This window comes from Acanthochromis polyacanthus, chromosome 22 (genome assembly GCF_021347895.1).
Source record: "Acanthochromis polyacanthus isolate Apoly-LR-REF ecotype Palm Island chromosome 22, KAUST_Apoly_ChrSc, whole genome shotgun sequence".
Classification (NCBI taxonomy): Eukaryota; Metazoa; Chordata; class Actinopteri; family Pomacentridae; genus Acanthochromis; species Acanthochromis polyacanthus.
Window position 1 is genome coordinate 10,848,371 of NC_067134.1, and position 19,475 is coordinate 10,867,845.

General features: G+C 43.4%; 1 protein-coding gene across 50 annotated transcripts in view; it reads left to right on the forward strand.

The window, feature by feature from the left end:
- LOC110972619 (NACHT, LRR and PYD domains-containing protein 14-like) overlaps positions 1–15,677 on the forward strand; it is a 35,277-nt gene extending 19,600 nt beyond the window's left edge. For 48 of the 50 annotated variants that reach the window (XM_051942248.1, XM_051942262.1, XM_051942278.1 and 45 more), the window contains 4 exons: positions 387–560; positions 6,947–7,120; positions 12,614–12,787; positions 13,182–15,677. In XM_051942248.1, coding sequence (XP_051798208.1) covers positions 387–560; positions 6,947–7,120; positions 12,614–12,787; positions 13,182–13,200 — 541 coding nt within the window. In that variant the 3' untranslated portion in view covers positions 13,201–15,677. The remainder of the gene's footprint in view (positions 1–386; positions 561–6,946; positions 7,121–12,613; positions 12,788–13,181) is intronic. The other 2 variants (XM_051942280.1, XM_051942279.1) reach the window with 2 other exon arrangements.
- Positions 15,678–19,475: the final 3,798 nt, after the last annotated feature.

Here is a 19,475-nt window from a genome sequence, read left to right on the forward strand (position 1 = left end):
GTACTGAAGAGTCACATGTGGATCCAGAAGATCTTCTGAACTCAAATCAATTTGAAGTGGCAAAATCTGGAGAGTGAAACAGAAATATTTCTTTGGTTTGTGTTGAGTTCAGTTTTATTTGACTGATACTGATCCTGTTGATGATGCAGCATGTTATTGATGTGTGGACATGAATAGGTGGATGAATGTTGTGCTGACATGTGGATGATGTGTGTAGAAGGCTGACATGATGATGATCCACAATAAGAGAAGGACAAAGTCACTCTGCTGGTTTTAGAGAAAAGCTGATTGATGAGGACAAAGTAATGTTGATCTGCACATTCAGAACCTGAACACATCTGATGGATCATCAATGATTTTATCTACATCTTTTATTCTTTATTCAGATTGGAGGGCTGCAGGTTGTCAGAGATCAGCTGTGATTCTCTGGTCTCAGCTTTGAAGTCCAACCCCTCCCATCTGGAACATCTGGACCTGAGCATCAACGACCTGACGGATTCAGGAGTGAAACGTCTGAGTGGTTTTCTGGAGAGTCCAGACTGCATCCTGAAGACTCTGAGGTCAGACTTCATGTTTTATTTGTTTGTTGAGATGAATGTGATGTAAAGTTATGGTGACTCTAAACTGTAGCCATCAGGCTGATGTTCTACTGATCCACACTGAGGATCTTCATGGTAACGTCTGTTGTCTTCTTCTCTGCTTTAGTCTTAGTTTTAGTTAACTGGCAGAGCAATGTTGAGCTGCACGTTTCAAAGCTCAAGACAACACGAAAGATCCTCCAAAGAACTGCCATCAGGGTTATGGTTTGGGTAAACTAACATTTATTTTTCATGACTGATGAAGCTGTCATGTGGAGCTCAATATGGAAGCAAATCAGACTCATCACATTCTGAATTTTAAAAGCTGCTATATTTCTTACTTTGAATTTTTTTGCGTCAAAATTATGTTTCTATTTGTGGCTGTTTTTTTGCATTTCCAGTAAAAAGCAAAATGGCCAAATGTCATGATATAAAAAAAAAAATGGTCATAGATATCAAATTACAAAATGGGACTTTATTCACAAAATAAGAACAAAATACATACTATGCGTATCAGCACTTTTTTGTTACAAATAAAAGTAATATTTCAAAGTTTTTAAAACATTTTTCAAGCAATGCTTTTTTTAAACATTCCCTAAATTACATCAGAAAACTAAGTAGGCTTTATTAAAAAAAAGTAAATAAATCAGGAGATTGCTTATAAAAATTAACTGATCTACAACTCCAAAAAATAAAGCAAAAATTAAATCTTGCATGTCACAAAAAAGTTCATCTGTGGCCAAAAACCAACCATTGTAAAACATACAAACATAGCTCTTTAGGTGACTTACTTTTTTGAACAATGAGGTACAACCAAATGATTTTTTTTAAAAACGTATAGGTGTGCATTATTTACAGAAATTGTGCATCAATAGGCAGCACTGACAGAAGATTTCAAAGCTAAAACAATTACACTCAGTTGAAATCAGGACGTTGTATCACATTCCTTAGCATGGAGAAGCAAAGTCAAATTCACATAGGATTTAAAATAAGAAAAAACAGCTTTCTGAAGTGTCTCAGTATCAAAATAGTGGCAGTGTAGATGTTGCCACAGGTTGAGTGGTGCTGTCCTAGTGTATTAACACATTAGCCAACACAGAAACTCACTCCAAGTTCCTGAACTCTTCTCAGCTGTTTTTCTTGGCCTGTCTGTGCTGGGAGAGTTTTAGGGTGCGTTTCTGTGCATATAGACGTGTGTGATGTAAAATTTTCAGCAATACCACACACAGAAGGAGAGTTTGCAGGTCACCAAAGAGTATTAAAAGCAAGTCTGAGGTTCTGTAACTTTAAAGGCTACAAGGGATCTCTTTGATCAGGGTTGAACACCTATAGTGCAGCTTGTGTAATCGACTACATAAGCTCCATCCAATAAACAGTTACGGTGATACATGAGAGCACAGGAGGATACGGTCCTTCTACAATCAATCCTGAAATATTATGTAGTCGTTTCCAGAGAACTCCTGTTGGGTAAGTCTGTTTCCTCGACTGTAACCAAAAGGTTTTCTTTCAGATTGAGCTTGCCAAAGCTTGTCCACTTTTCTGTTTTCCCATCTGTCTAAATGAGAGCCCTTGCAGTGAGAGGACTGTCCAACAGTTCCAAAAAAATATTTAAGCTGCTAAATGTTTATGGCTGTTTCTGAAGTGTCTCAGGGATAAACTGAAAAAAGGACATCCTGTGCATGCTTGCTTGACAGGCTGAACTTGATCCAGCACATGTGTAAATACAGCAAAAAATAATAATGAAAAACAAGTAACATTTATTCTTGTTTTCACAGTTACTATGCTTAATTTTACAAGACAAAAATGAATAAATCAGTTTTTGTTACCTAATGTGAGACTTGAGTCTGCATCTTTGCCACTAATCACCTCAGGTCTGGCTGGTATGTAGATGTTGCTGTGTGCAGACAGTCACTGAGGTGTTGGTTACCGTATTTTCACGACTATAAGGCGCACATAAAAGTCTTAGATTTTCAAATTGTGCGGCGCGCCCTATGGTGCAGTGCGTCCTGTGTGTGTTGTTGTAAGGCGGACGTAGACCAGGTGGTTTTTTCCACGCATCACCATCGCTGTTGATCTGTGACTCTATGCGTGCCCATCTCACAGCCGATGTGAAAAAACAAGTGAAGCAAATGAACTCTGAGCTTGCTGTCATTCCGGGATGCCTGACAAAGGAACTCCAACCGCTGGACATCGGTGTGAACCGGCCGTTCAAAGTAAGGCTGCGAGCGGCGTGGGAGCGATGGATGACCGATGGAGACCACAGTTTCACTAAGAGTGGAAGGCAGCGCCGGGCGAGTTACGCCACAATTTGCCAATGGATTGTAAATGCTTGGGCTAACGTGTCTGCTGGCACTGTTGTTCGAGCTTTCGCAAAAGCCGGCATCATTTCCGAGGCGCCGCACGGCACGGAAAGTGACTCTGACAGTGAAGAAAGTGAGCCTGGCATGTTTGATGGAGGTTTAGCGCAGCTGTTCAATTCAGAAACAGAGGATGAGGACTTCCATGGGTTTGACTGATGACGATTACCGGTAAAAAAAAATGTGAATACCAAACTCAGTTTTGCTCCCGCTCTATTTTTAAATACGCACACTTGTGTGCTTGTTTTATCTGTGTTTTACCATGCCCGCGCCTATTGATGATTAAAAAAAATGTTAGTACTTTGTAATCAATACTTAAATAAAGCACAACCAAACTCAGTTTTGCTCCCGCTCTATTTTTAAATACGCACACTTGTATGCTTGTGTGTGTGTTGTTGTTGTAAGGCCGACGTAGTAGAGGACACCATGAGAACGTTAAAGGGGGAGGTGTGGGCGTGGATTGTATATAAAACCCTCGCCATATAATCAGGTGCGCCTTATGTGTGTATTAAATACAGTAATGGCACACATAACTGAGACTGCGCCTTTTGGTACAGTGCGCCTTTTGGTCGTGAAAATACGGTACTTAGAGAGTTGCACTGCTTTGACTTGATTACCCCCTTTGTGGAAAAACCACTTTCACACACATAGGTTGATCCAAAACGGGTCAAGATCTTCTTTGCACACAGGGTGACAGTGCTGTAAGTGGTGGGTATGGATTGCATCCAGAAAGTGACCATGGATTCATCCAAATGCTTCTGCTTTAAAGCGTGATTGTTCCTTAATTCAATCAGCTCTTCCTCAAAATTTTCCTTTGACACACCAAAATTCTTACAGTGCTGTGAAACATCCCTCACGTAAGCATTGTATGGATTTTCCACCATTTTAATCAGAATCAGAATCAGAAATACTTTATTCATCCCCGAAGGGAAATTCAGTTGTCAGGGTTCTTATCTGTTTAATTTTGAATTGAATAGCCTGACTGCTGATGGCAAGAAAGATTTCCTAAATTTTTCGGTCTTGCAGCGCAGGGATAGGAGCCGTCCACTGATGTTTCGTTGTTCATTGAGGCAAATGTGAAGTGGATGATCCATGTTGGTCAGAATGGCCTCCATCTTGCTCAGTGCCCGTCTCTCCACCTCATCCTCCAATGTGTTCAATCTGATTCCAACCACAGAGCCAGCTTTTTTAATCAGTTTGTTCAGATGCCTTGCATCCTTCTGTTTTATGCTGCCTCCCCAGCAGACTGCAGCATAAAACAGGACACTTGCTACCACAGACTGATAAAACATCTGCAGCATCTTACTGCAGATGTCTAGTGATCTGAGGCAATAAAGTCGGCTCTGGCCCTTTTTGTAGATGAAGTCTACGTTTGTAGACCAATCCAACTTATTATCAAGGTGGACACCTAAATATTTATATGATGTCACCATCTCGATGTCCACGCCACAAGTGTTCACTGGCTGAAGAGGGGGTTTGGATCTGCGGAAATCTATGATCATTTCCTTTGTCTTTGAGGCGTTGAGTAGCAGGCAGTTTTTGTGACTCCAGTCACTGAAGGCACTTATCAGATCTCTGTATTCAGCTTCATGTCCATTTCTGATACATGCCACGATAGCAGTGTCATCAGAGTATTTCTGAATGTGGCAGGACTCGGTGCTGTATTTGAAGTCAGATGTATACAGAATGAACAGGAATGGAGCCAGGACTGTTCCTTGTGGAGCCCCAGTACTACTCAATGTCCCAGAAACACAGTTCCCCAGCCTGACAAACTGCGGCCTTCCTGTCAGGTAATCTGTAATCCATGAAACACAGGAAGGATCAACTCCCATCTCTGTGAACTTGTCTTTGAGGATGGTGGGTTGGATGGAGTTGAATGCATTTGAAAAACCAACAACAACAACAAGCATTGGCACAATCACGCGTAGGTCATTAAAACAACTGGAAAACTCACTGGCAAGTTCACCCAAATACTGAACACAGATAGCAGGTTCAGATGAGATGCTGCGCAACTAACTGACGTGAACGTAGGTCTGGGAAGTGTGTGAAGTAATTGTTACCAAGCTGGTTTGATAAAGAGAGAACTTCTCCATGAATGCAGAAACATCATTCACTAAGGCAGGCAGCAATTTGTTGTTTCCCTGGAGCTTCAAATTTTGGGAGTTCAAGTGCTTGGTTGTATCTGCCAGAAAAGCTGCTTCCAGTGCAAACCTCTCATCGCTGACATAATACAGATCAGCATGCTTTCTCTGCGCAATGAAGGCTCCAATCACTGGCAGTAAATCCACAAACGTGTCCAGTACAATGCCTCTGCTCAGCCATCGCACTTCAGCCTGCATTGTCAGGTCTTGCTATTGTTTGTCATATTCTTCGACCAAGATGTGGAACTGTCTGTGCTTAAGAGCATGGCCTCTAATGCAGTTAACAACTTTCACCACCTTACCCATCGTTATTTTCAGTTCACCACCTTTGAGTTTGCAACAGAGCTGTTCTTGGTGAAGAATACAAAGGCAGGCAAAAAAGTCGGGAAATGTGTCGTCTTTTCTCACAAGTCCTTTGTCACAAGTCCTCTTTCTTTTCCGACCATCGACGGTGCACCATCGGTGGTAATTGACACCAGTTTCCCCAAATCAATCTCTCTCGCTGGTCCCTGGAAAAAGTCCATGAATGGCAAACAAATGTCCTCTCCTCTTGTTTGACCAGTCAGTGGCAAAAACCCGAGTCCATATCATAAGTTGCGCTGTATCCGACACATCAGTGGACTTGTCAATGGCCAGGCGAAAGTGCTGCGTTTTCTTAAGATCGTCAATCAATTTGATGAACAAATCATCCAAAATGTTTTCCACACGTCTGCTTAGGGTTGAATCTGAAAACTGCAGTTTGGATATCTGCCGGGTGATCTCAGCTATTTGTTATTAAACTTGGCAAAAAGGGACTCACTGCCATCCAGAAACACTTTTGTTTATCAGCTCTCCCTCAGTGAAAGGTCGCTGAGTCGTTGCTACATTCCATGCTGCTTTGAATGATGCCTCCGTGAGTCTGTCACTTTCTTTACAGCTGAATCTCAAAACAGTTTGTTGACTACGAAGATTTCCAATGAGACTGCATATTCTGTCTTTCCTTATATTACTGCCTGGTGGATAGTCAACTTTGAAGTCTTTGTGACAGCTGTCGTGGTGGTGCTGGAGAGTCGGTCGTTTTGGAATGGACTGTTTCTGGCAAAGAAGGCACACTGGCTTATTTACCTCCACAAAAGCAAATTCTTCCTCCCATGACTGTTGAAATGTCCTGTGATCATCACATAACTTACATTTAACTTTACCGGCGGCAGCCATGAACGCCACTTCGATTTGTCTTGTTTTGAGTCGTCTTTTTTTTTTTTTTTTTTGCAGTTAGCAAACAGCCTATTGATGCATTACCGCCACCAACTGGTACAGTCCCACAATTTGCAACACTAACCTGCCTGTTGTCAATAGGTCAAACATATTGCCTTCTGGTGTCAGCATTTCAGAAACTTTTTGTCCTCATTAAAAGTAGAAAAAAATATATTTACTGCTGACAGTAAGCCGTGGCACGCACCGTTACAGCATGCAGGCCGAGGGTTGAGTGGTTCAGGTCTAGAGCCTCATTTTGTCCACGATTCCTTCTTGTGTGTTTCTATGACTGAGCAGAAAGTGAAATGAATGTCAGAGTTTTTTTCTTTGTGTTTGTTGCTCAGCATGAATTTGTGTGGATGGAGCCACTGGTGAAGCTGCAGAGTTTCAGAGCTGAAGTCACTCCGTCTTTATTGAAGCAGCAGCATGTTGTCATTAATATTAATGAGAGCTCTTCTTCACTGCTTCTGTTGGACTGTTTGAAGCTGCATCCTGTTGGCTTCAGCTGTTTGGAGTTTCCATTTTCTAAACTTGGAAGTTCTGAAGCTTCTTCAGCTCTGAACTCATGATAAAACTCCGAATGATTTCAAGCGGGAACTTTGTCTCCTAAACTCACATCTTTTATTCTTTTTTTCAGATTGGAGAACTGCAGTTTGTCAGAGATCAGCTGTGATTCTCTGGTCTCAGCCCTGAAGTCCAACCCCTCCCATCTGGAACATCTGGACCTGAGTCAGAACAACCTGCAGGATTCAGGAGTGAAACATCTGTGTGGTTTTCTGGAGAGTCCAGACTGCATCCTGAAGACTCTGAGGTCAGTTCACTGTCAGCCCGTTTACATGAGACTGTTAAGTCCTCTTTCATTTGGAATAAAAGTTAATTCTGCTTAAAAATGTCCTTGTAAACACCTAATTCCGAATTTAAAAGTTAATTCCAAATAAACTTCCTGGTTTATTCCGATGTTCATTCCGAATAAACTAATTCCTGTGTATGTTCTATCCATGTATACAGTTAATTTCACTTTAGTTAATTCCGGTCATTCTGCGCATGCTTGGCTCCTCACGTCGCGATGATGTAGTGACGTACACGTACTGCGACCTTTGTTGAGTTGCTGTTTCAAAACGACAATAAAAACCAAAGGGAAGTGCGTTCGTATAGCTCAATTGGTTAAGCGGGTAAATCTAGTACAGGAGCTGGTCCCTAACGCAGCGGCCCGGGTTTGATTCCCTCTCGCGGTCTTTTGCTGCATGTCTTCTCACTACTCTTCTCCCCCGTTTCCTGTCAGTCTCTCACCTCACTTATCAAATAAACCCAAAAAATAACTTTAAACAAAAAAAAAAAAAGAAAAGCGTGGTTGTTCCTAGCCTGTTCTCCCTTAAGCTGGGAGTACACCTTATATGCCTTCAAAAATCTAAAAAAAAATGTTAAGTCCTTAGACTATTCCTTAGGTATCAAAGAAATGTTTAGTTAGTGACATACAACAGCTTGGCAAGTACTTGTGCATGGTTCACAATCTTTATCTGCCATTTTCTCAAAATCTGTATTTTTTGGGACAGGCGTTACATAAAACCTAATAACTTTTAAACTATTTGAGCAATCATGCTGATTTTTCACAGATTGTTCTTAAGACGGTACTTCTTAAAATAATGGATGCTTTTTTAAAATACTTTACAATCTGACCACTTAAAACCATTTTCATTCTGGGGTAAAGAGTTATTTATATTGAAATAGTTGCTGTGGCAATAAGAAAAAGAGTTATTCCCAAAGCACCCATTATTATTTTTTTACAGTAGGTTACTCTATCAAAAGGTATAATAGTCATTAACCCAAAATTTATGGACTCTGAGTAGATGGCATCTAAAGATGGGTCACCGGGAAATGTGTATTGGCATGTTTATGACAAGATTTTGTCCCCAGGGATCACTGCATGTAACTTCTAACAGTTAAAATGATAATTTGCAACTCATAAGCTTTAAAATTATGTATAGCATGTTAAATTGGGTCATATCAAACATTAAGAGCCTATACAATATAATGGCTTTGCGAACCTGGGAAATAAGGCGCACTCCCCCTTAACCGAGGCAGGTTGTGTCTGTCTCTGTGTGTGTGTGAGACGTAGGAGGAGCGCCGCAGTGGTGTCTGTGGCAGAGACGAGTATTGATCGAGGTATATTGAGCTGCACCTAACAATACAAAAGCTAAAGAGGAAAAGTGTGTGAAGCCAGTGTGTGCTCTGAGCAGTAAGTGTGGAGAGTTGCTGCCGTTTAAATAAAGTGCCTCGTTCTTCCACCTGCAAAGTTTTTTGGACTGTGTGTTGGCTATTGCCACCAACAAGCCACGCTAAGCTATACGGACTAGCGCTACCTGGGGCTGCCCAGCCACGGTTCAACGGCTGGCAGAATCTGGGTCGGTAACACATGGACACGTCACGTTCACTCCCTGTCCAATCAGAATCCTTTCCAATGGAAAAGCCTAAAAGCGGAATTAAGGAAGAGGAATTAGTGTGTGGTCCAATGTAAACCGCAGTTCGGAATTAATATTTCTATGTACACGCCAAGCACAGACCTTTAATTCCGAATGAGTTGATTCCAAATGAATTAAATCCGAATGAAAAATGTGCACCCATTCGACAGTTCTGGAAAAAGGTCACAGAGTCCCTATCCCTCTTTCTGGAAAGTCACATCCCACTGTCTCCCTCACTCTGCTGACTTGGTGACGTATCTTCACTTAACTTTAACACAAGCAAAAATAGAGTTCTTCTTGTGGCCCTAACCATCGCCAAGAAAACTATCCTCTTAAACTGGAAATCAAGGAAATCCCTAGATCTAGCCCAGTGGAAAAAACTTCTCTCTGACTACATCTCCCTGGAAAATCTAACTTCTCCTCTCAACAACACTGCAGATGATCAAGCTCATTGATCACCTTTTCTTAATTTTTTGCACACCTAAAAGCACAAAAATGTAAATCTCACCTCACCATAATTGTTTATTTACCTCTTTTTTTTCTGCTTGCCAATACCCCCCACACACATACACACACGCACCTACACACACACCCACACACGCACGATGCACAAACTCGCGCTGCCCCTTGCTCTGTCTGTTGTTTCTCTCTTCCTTTTAAAATAGTACACTTTCCTGGGACCTCGAGACGATAAGTATACTCTGGTTATGGTAGTCGGGGGCAACTTTCCATCTTTGTACCCAGACCGGACCCACTGCCCTGTGGGGCCCACTGGCCTGGCGGCCTCCTCATGGGATGCTGGGGTGTTCTATGGCTTGTCTCCTGCCCCCCGGAGCTGCTGGATCTGGGTGTGGTCGACGGGGTCTGAGGATGGTGCTGGCCGCTTCCCCGGTGGTGCCTTGGCCGGCCCCGGGGCTTTGGGGTGGGGGACTCCTCCACGGCGGACCCGTGCCTCTTCCTTCCTGCTGTCCGCCCCGGGCCCCTTGCCTCCTCCCTTCGCCTCGCTTGCCCCCCTCCCTCTTGTGTGGGGCCGGGGGGCTTCAGCCTCCTGGGGGTTCGCTGCTGGGGCCTGGCTTGCCTCTGGGTGGGGGGCCCTGATGCCGCAGCCCACGGGCCCACCTGCCAATTAACAGGTTTGGTGTGGGGGCCCAGGCCTGGATGGGGCGGTCTCTGGTGTAATCATGGAGCTGGGTTTCCTCGTGAAGGGTGTCGTCTGGTGCCAGTCCTGCCTCCCCTTGTGGGTCGGGGCCTGGAGTGGGCCTGGGGGCCCGCTGGTTCGGGGTCCTGGGGGGTCCTGTGGTCATTACGTGGGGGCGGCGTCCTGGGGCGGTCCGCCTGGGCTGGGTTTTTTGGTGGGCGTTGGGTCGGTGGCTCTTGTTCCACAGTCTGCCGGGGGCGGTGCTCCTGCTTGGCGTGCCTGGCCGCGAGGGGTTGGTCTGGGTCGTTGCCTGTGGGTCCTGGGGCTTGCTGCTGGGGAGGCCAATTGGCACCGCTCCCGCGCCCCCCTGCTTTGTCTTGGCCTGGTGGAGCTGGCCCCCATTTGCCTAACCTCTTAATTTGCACCTCACAACTCACACATTGCACTGTACATATTTTCACCTTGGGGCACATACACAACACTTAGGGCTCTTGGAGTCGGGGGTGGTGGGGGAGCGACTACCTCGCCCCCCCGCCTCTCCCGTCCTCCAATTTTAATTGCACTACATACACAACCCTTGGGCGGGCAGGGGGGGGGGGGGGGGGTCGGTGGGCTCCCGCTCGTCCTGTCTTTCCTCCAGTTTTAATGCACCACATTACACCTAGAGCACTTAGTCACGGGGGAGGGAAAATGTATCTTTGTTAGGGAGCAAGGATACAGAATAGCGGGGACAAGGGGTGTTGCACGTTTTTTTTGGGGATTGGTGGGTGGATGGGGTCCGGCTCCTTATGGCCGAGGCTGTGCGCTGGGGAGTTAATCTCCTTCTACTGGGACGGTGTCGGTGGCTTTCATGTGCGGTCGGGCTCCGGGGCCTGCGGGTAGGGCCCTGGGGCGGTGCCCGGGGGTCGGGTGGGCCCTGCTGGGGCTTGTGTCTCCCGGCGGTCTGTGGTGCGGGGTCCGCAGAGCTGTCGCTCACTGGGTGCCTCGGCGCGGGGGGCTGCCTCTGGGTTGCCGCTCTGTGCGGGTGGTCCAGGCCCCCCTTGGTCACCCGGACGGTGGTCTCCGGCTCGTCCTTTGGCCCTAGCTCTTCTAGAAGGCGGGGCTTAGGCTCAACCCCACCACCGCATGCCCACATTCCGCCCCGCCTGGCCTTGCTGCTGCAGTGTCGTGGGCCCCCTTCCCTGGGGGAGCCTGGTCCCGGGGGATTGCGCTCCTGGTGGGGCTGGGGGCCCCTGGCCTGCCGTGGGGGGGTGGGAGGCGGCTGGAGGCGGGGGATAGGGGTGGTTTGGGGCCGGGGGGGATTGTTGGTTGGTGGAGGCAGGTGTTGTCTGCGGGGGGCCTCCTCCCTGGACCACCCGGTGTTGTCCTGGGTGCCCTTGGGGGAGACGGATCGGTGCCTCTTGGGGTCCTGGGGCTGTTCCTGGGTCCGGTGGCTTTTGGGGGCCATGTTGTGGGTCTTGGGTGCCCTGCTGGCTCGGGGAGGACCCCTTGCTGTGGTCACCCGGGATATGGGCAGGTACTTGGGTATTCGGTGATTAACTCACATGCATGCTGACAGATACTCAAGCTCCTGTCGAGACTTACTCTAGAAGTGATTGGTTCCGTCAGAACATGCTGAGTTGGGCATCCTCACACACCTTTTACATCATGTGATGCATGCTCCCTCCCTTTCTCATCCCTATGGGCCTACCACCTCCCCACTATCAAGACCCCACATCTCTGGTGTCCCTGGTTTTCTTACAGCCTTTATTTCCTGTCTGGATTTAGCTTAGCACAGCACTTGGACTGCGACCCACAATTAATAACAATACCTGTTTGTCATCCTCCCTGTCTGTTTGTTTTGTCCTTTCTGTCACTATTTCCCCTTTTTTTACACTGTGGTGTATCACAGCCCTCCCCTGCAGCTCACATCAGGGGTTTAATAAAGTTTGATTTGATGGAGTAGCCTGAAGGGAGGGCCGGTGAAGGTCACTGGCAGTGATTCGCATTTAATATTTCTCACTGCAAAGATAAAAATGCATAGATCTTTTCGATGCTGTCTTCGGATACAGTGGCCAGCTAGAAAGATAATGCAGACAAGGGGGAAAAAAAAATCTGAATGAAAAATTAGATGTAACTGGGCCTTGTCTGTCTGTTACTGTTGTAGATCTGATATGTTTCAACTGAAGCTCATTTATGTTCAACAGAACTTCCATCCATGAAGCTGTAAATCTGCTGTGGATCATATTTTCTGTTTTCTTCAGTGTGTTGAGACAAGAGACTTTGTAGCAGAAAGTGTAGAAAATGTTCAGTGTTTATTGTTAAAGTAAATCAAAGTTTGTAATTTGGGCTGAAGAGTCACATCTGGATCCAGAAGATCTTCTGAACTCAGATCAGTTTGAAGTGACAAAGTTTAGTGAATTAAATAGAAATATTTCTTTGGTTTGTGTTGAGTTTTATTTGACTGATCCTGATCCTGTTGATGATGCAGCATGTTACTGATGTGTGGACATGAATAGGTGGATTAATGTTGTGCTGACATGTGGATGATGTGTGTAGAAGGCTGACATGATGATGATCCACAATAAGAGAAGGGCAAAGTCACTCTGCTGGTTTTAGAGAAAAGCTGATTGATGAGGACAAAGTAATGTTGATCTGCACATTCAGAACCTGAACACATCTGATGGATCATCAATGATTTTATACACATCTTTTATTCTTTATTCAGATTGGAGCACTGCAGGTTGTCAGAGATCAGCTGTGATTCTCTGGTCTCGGCTCTGAAGTCCAACCCCTCCCATCTGGAACATCTGGACCTGAGCAGGAACCACCTGCAGTATTCAGCAGTGAAACATCTGTTAGATCTTGTGGAGAGTCCAGACTGCAGCTTGAAGACTCTGAGGTCAGTAGAAGGTTCCATCAGTCTCTGCTGCTTCCAGCAGTTTTCTACTAAACACAGTCAGTATCAAAGCAAAGATCCAGTGTCTCCTGTAAACCTGCAGCTTCTCAGTGAAGCTGTGAGAGCAGAATGGAGACAGAAACACAGAGACAGCAGTCAGCCAATCAGAGGAGGCAGAAGCTTGTTGTCATGGTGTGTTTGAGTGGATGTGAAGCCGACTGTTGTTGTGTTGATGTGTTGAAGAAATAAAGCTGATTCCAGCTGTCAACCTTCCAGATGTGCAGCAGCAGTGGTCCTCCTTCATCAAAATGTCTGATCTCACTGCTTGTTGTCTCATTTCAACAGTGATCAGCTGATCAAACTCATTGATCTTCTCTCTTCTTTCTCCTCGCTGTAGATGGGAGTTGCGCAAATAAAGTGTGTCCTGATGATCCAGAGGTTGAAGCAGCAGCAGCTGGTGTGTAGAGACTCTGACTGGACCATGTTACTGGGAGGTGGACTGGGAACCAGTGTAAAGTGTGTTGTTATCACTGTGTAGTTTAGTGTTGCAGCTCCACACTGTGAATGACGGGAGAACTGCAGTTAACCTGTTGCGCTTCAGTGTCCCGCCCGCGGTACACTTTGAGATCTGCATAAGCAATTTGCTAAATGTCTGAAACTGCAAACGCGATTATAGAAACACTATACGCCGATGGAAAGCTTAGATTCTCATGAATCCGCCGGTATAAACCACTTTCAGATGTGATTACCACAGCGGGTAATAGAAACACATTTGTCCGACAAACAACGAATATCCATCCATCCGTTCTCTGTACACGGCTTCAACGTACACAGCGCGACTCACATTTCCGGGTTCATTATTACACACAGATGAAAATATTCCACAAAAAACGGCCATAATCCAACCTTTTACATCCAGACAACACAAGCCAGTAAACTATTTTGTCCAAAACATGTCTTGAAGTCGGTATAAAATCCACGAATAGGTTGTTTTCAAGGAAATGCACCTCGCGATGCGCGTCCAATATTCCCTGTATTTTTCGTCATATTTTTATGTACAAATAGAATATTAGCGATTTTTTTTTGTACTGAAAATGGCTGGAATTGACTGCAGCTTAAAGGGTTAATGTCGACATGAAACGCTGGAGGTTGATGTCAGGTTGCAGAGTGTGCAGTAAGTTTCAGGATGTTTGTGTCAGTGCAGGATTATATTTCAGTTGACTTTCTATTTCCAGCTGCAGTCAAAGTTGTTGAGCTTCTCTACCTGCAACACATTGAGCTGATGAGAACAAAGTGTCCTGGAAACATGTCAGCTGAAGCCTTGGAGCCCAGAGAGAGTTTAATGAAGCACATTTTAGTGGGTTTTGATCACGTCATGTTGAGGAGACTGCACGAGCCATAAATGAATTGTTGTTTTATTGTAAAGTTAAAGGTTTTTTTTTTTTTGCTGTTTGTTTGGTTATGGTATTATTTTGTGATTATGTTGAATAGACAGATAGCGGGTCACATGCACAGGAGTGTGGGTAATCAAGCAAATATATTCACCTATTCCCATCTTGACTTTTTTCATTGTTTGAGAGGAGGTGAGCTGAGTCGCAGTGTTTTTTGTTGACCACTATATTTCTTCAATTGTTTTGGTTACTTTGATTATGACTTTGTGCATGTTATCATGAGTTATCTATTTTCTTTACTAATAGGTTAAATTTATCATTTGGAAATCTCGGTGGATTCTTTTGTTTAGCGTGTCAGACAAACATGCCCAGCCTCAGTCTATCAGCACTTCTTCTTCGTTTCAGTCTCTACAGTGACAAACAGCTCTGAAGATGAATCCGGTTTAGTCCTCAAAGGTCCAGAAGCAGCTTGTTGAGCTCAGAGTTCATATTTAATGTCAACATCCTTTGACCTTTCTGAGCTCCAGTAAATGTTTTTTCTAGTTTCTCTCTTCTTCACCTTCAGTCGGTTCCTCGTGTTCAAAAGCTTCCAGATCACTGATATTCTTTGTTTTCTGAGCTGCTGCTTTCTTTAAATCCCTCCAAATATTTTAACTGGAATTAAATCCAGGACTGAGACGCTTCTCCAGGACTTTCCAGGAAGGATTCCTGAAGCAGGCTTTGGTGGACGTTTGCTTTGGATGCTGGTCCTGCTGAAAGTCCAGTGAGCTTCAGTTTCCTCACATTGTTCTTGTAACTGTTCTGGTGTTTGAGAGAATCCATGCTGCTGCTCACACGTTCCAGTTTAGCAGCTTCAGAGCCACCAACAGGACTGTTGATGCTGTTCTTCTGGTCCTTCTGCCTCCAGACGTTCTGCCCAAACACTCCACTTTAGTCTCATCAGTCCATCAGACTCCCAGAACTCTGCTTTGTTCCACACATGAAGATCTTGTTGTTCAGTGTTGTCAGACTTTAGTTGTTGCCTTCATCAGGTCACCATGAGGTGGTACTTGATCATAATGGAAAACAACCTCAACCGAGTCGATCCGAGTAGGTGCTAGTGGAAAAGTGCCTTTACTGTCATTTCAGCTCCATGCAGCAAACACAGGCTGGTTAATGAACACAGACTCTGATTCTGAGCTGAAAATCCACATTTTTTACACTCTTGTCTGAAATCTGCCCACTTGGAGCCTCAATCCCGGCTTTTCAGTCCTTCATCTGTTTCTGGAGATATTCCACCGTTATCTTTTAGTTTATCATGACCTCATCTTTGGTAATGATTCAGTCTGACCTTTTTATAGTCATAGTCATGAAACATAATCCTGACTCATCTTGTAAATAAAAGTATTTCTGCTTTCAAATAAAGTCTATCTGCACACTTGTTAGAGTTGATTGTTCTGACTTTGTTTTAACTTGTTTTTGCACTAAAATATGAAATCAATAAACACCAACTCTTAACGGTCCGGAAGCTGCTTTCACTGCTCAGTTTATTCTTTGTTGTGCTTTTATTTGTTTCTCTTGTGTAATTTATTGTATTTATTTGTTTGTTTCTGCCATTTATTTCAACCAACTTATTTACAGTCCCTCCAGTAAAGAATTTTGTCACGTGAAAACTCTGAACTTTAAAACCGCCATCCAAAGGTTATCTGGTGTAAATTTCAGCTTTGTTCACACTCAGTCTTTATCAGTTTCACAATTATAGTTGTTGGTCACAACAAACTGCAGCTACAGAAACCTACTATTACATAATTTCACATTCTTAAAACGATCAGATGACATAAATGTTGTGTCCCCTGCTGTCAAGTCTGACAAATCATGTTCTAATTCACAGGGGTGAGGTAAATATAAGGGAGTAACTATCACTAAAAATATTATAAACAGGGATACTTCTAACATTCAAATTGTTTTGCAAAAAAAATAAAAATAAAAAATCTTCGAATAGCTGCTTACAAAGGAATATTTCAGTATTTGGTAGAATATTGTGAACAAAAATGGAAGGATTTCAGGATGAATTTATCCACCATATTCTTTTTCTGTTTCAGATAGATGTATGAAGAAAATCAACCAAATTCACTCTGATTTTATTTGGAATAATAAGCAACACTTGATAAAAGGTGATGTGGTAAAATCAGTAGAGGAGGGGGTTTGAATGTCATTGATTTAGAAACAATGAATGGTTCAGTTAAATGAAGGTGGTTACAGACTTTATAAAACATGAACATTATGTGCTTTACCTTACTGCCTCATCTTTTTCGAATGCTAGGAGGAATTCGTTTTCTTTTAAGATGTGATTTTGATCCCTTGAGATTACCCTTTAAATGATCAGATTTCCACATGCAGGTGTTATATTGGAAAACGCTTTAAAAGCAGAACTTCACGCCACATAAAGCTACAATCTGAAATAACAGGAGTATTTATACAGAAGAAAGTCTTTATTTTGGAAGGATTGGACGGAGAAAAGAATTTGGGCTGTAACACTTAATGGATGAACATGGTGATATTTGAAGTTCTATTGATTTTAAAACTAAATTTAATTCAGATTGCTGCTATTAACATTCTGTGGTAATCAAAGTTATTCCAGTGGCTTTAACAAACTTGATCAAATGAATATTATAGTATTCATCTGGAACTCCTGATTCTAATAAGCTGTTTATTGACAGATATACATTTTTAGACATTAAATGTAAGAACAACATTTTGAGATTATTTGTAACAAAAGAATGTTTTCCTCTTCCCATTAAAAGAAAAGTTTGTTCTCCAACATTTTCAAAGGCTGACACTATCAAAGTCAGAAGCAGATTTTTGTCATTTCCTTTATTACTTAAAATGAGAGAAGTTCATTTTTAAACTGTTTATGATGTTTATCCATGTAGAGAATGTTTAAGAATGAGATTTAATCTGCATAATAACACATGCACATTTTGTGAAGAAGATGTTGAAACTCAAGAACATCTTTTCTCTACCTGTACTATTGTGAGGAGGTTTTTGGACAGAATGCATGAATGGTTGCTAACAAAGAATGTTAAACCTGTCGTTGAATACAATTCTGTTTGGTCTCTTCATGCTATACATAGATTTGGAAGACCTTCAAACTTCATGTAGCTTTCAGATTAGCTCAAGAACAGTGCTTCAGCAGAGAGCTTCATGGAATGGGTTTCCATGGCCGAGCAGTTGCATCCAAGTAGTACATCACCAAGTGCAATGCAAAGCGTCGGATGCAGTGGTGTTGTAGAAAAGGCCCCAAAGTTAGTTCATGTTCATCGATTGTTAGATTTTCTTTCTGTTAGATTCTGTGTCATTATGGACTTTAAGGGGCGAGGCGTCGCCCATGTGAAACGTGTTTGATGAGTGACGTCATGTGATGGTATGCGGCATAGATATATACAAACACCTGTTCCAACAAGAGGGGTTCAGTCTCAGACTGATTTTGGCAAATGTGATCTATTGATTATTGATTCACTCCATATGAACGTCAGAAGTGTGTTTGTATATATCTATGGTATGCGGCATGATAGAGGAGTACGTGATGAGACAGCAGTCGGCAGAGTCATTCTCCGTCAGACGTAGGTTGTGAGTGCATGAAGAGTAAGTATTGTCTGAGTGATTTGTGTGTAGTTAATGTTATTGTCGGGTTCATATTCTGTAATTATTCTTTAAGTTGCACTGTTAGGGCACTGTGCCTTTGTAAAGTTAGGCAGGTAATAGCAGATGTGTATTTTCGCCGTCTGACGTTTGGAGCGTCAAGTTGCTGCTGCGCTGGACGCAGCTAGCGATACTTCCGGTTACAAAATAAGAGCATGTCCATGTTTATATATTGAGAATGGTTTATTTTGAAACGCCAAAGAGGAAATTGTATGGGCATATATGCCGAATAGTGGAAGTAAGCGTATTTGATGATGTTCATGGATAAGTTTATGATTACGGAGCATTTGTTTACATTTCTGTTCCTATTGCTTGTGTATTTAGTTATAAATCATTGAAATATGTTTATGATTTCCTTGAAGAAAAATCACAACTAAAACTGCAAGTAAAACAGCCATCAACGAAGTCTCTGTGCCTTTTTATTTCATTCTCTGGATGAACTCAAATGGTGTTCTGGCCAACACTCCCTGTGTGAATCCGGTTACAACCCAGAACCATTGCTGAAACCTAGCCAATCCGTAATATCTCACTAACGGGTGTAAAGCACGACACCACTGGACTCTAGAATAGAATGGAAAGCCTTTATTGTCATTGTATAATGAGGATACAATGAAATTGGGAGCTTTGGTGCTTAGAAAAATATATACAATAAAAATACAATACAATAAATAAATAAATAAAAATAGAATAAAAATACAAAGAGAAAGAACAGCAATTATAGAAAAACAGGAGCTTTCAATTGCACATCCTGATAAAGTGACTTTACATACTGTTCTTGGAGGTGAGTGGAGATTCAGTGTGGAATGAATATTGCACAAGATTACACATGTAGTGCGTGTTCCTAGTGATGTTAATGTGTTCATGTTTTCTTGTTGTTCAGAGCACTGATGGCTCTGGGGAAAAAACTGTCCCTGAGTCTACTTGTTCTTGTTTTATACTCTGTAGCGCCGACCAGAGGGCAGAAGGTTGAACAGATTGTGACTGGGTTGGGATGGGTCCTTGATAATGTTTGTAACTCTGCTGAGATAGCAGGAGCTGGCGATATCGTCCAGGGAGGGGAGGGGGCAGCCAGTGAGAGCAGTGGAGATGAGTTCTCTGGAGTGACCAATCGTGCTTCTCCAGCTGGCAATCTGATGGACCAGTCTGGGTTTGGTGGTTACCAGAACAACCATACTTGTCGGACTGTATTGTGCCAAGTGTAAAGTTTGGTGGAGGGGGATTATGGTGTGGGCTTGTTTTTCAGGAGCTGGGCTTGGCCCCTTAGTTCCAGTGACAGGAATTCTGAATGCTTCAGCATACCCAGACATTTTGGACAATTCCATGCTCCCAACTTTGTGGGAACAGTTTGGAGCTGGCCCCTTCCTCTTCCAACATGACTGTGCACCAGAGCACAAAGCAAGGTCCATAAAGACATGGATGACAGAGTCTGGTGTGGATGAACTTGACTGGCCTGCACAGAATCCTGACCTCAATCCGATAGAACACCTTTGGGATGAATTAGAGCAGAGACTGAGAGCCAAGCCTTCTGGTCCAACATCAGTGTGTGACCTCACAAATGTGCTTCTGGAAGGATGGTCAAAAATTCCCATAAACGCACTCCTAAACCTTGTGGACAGCCT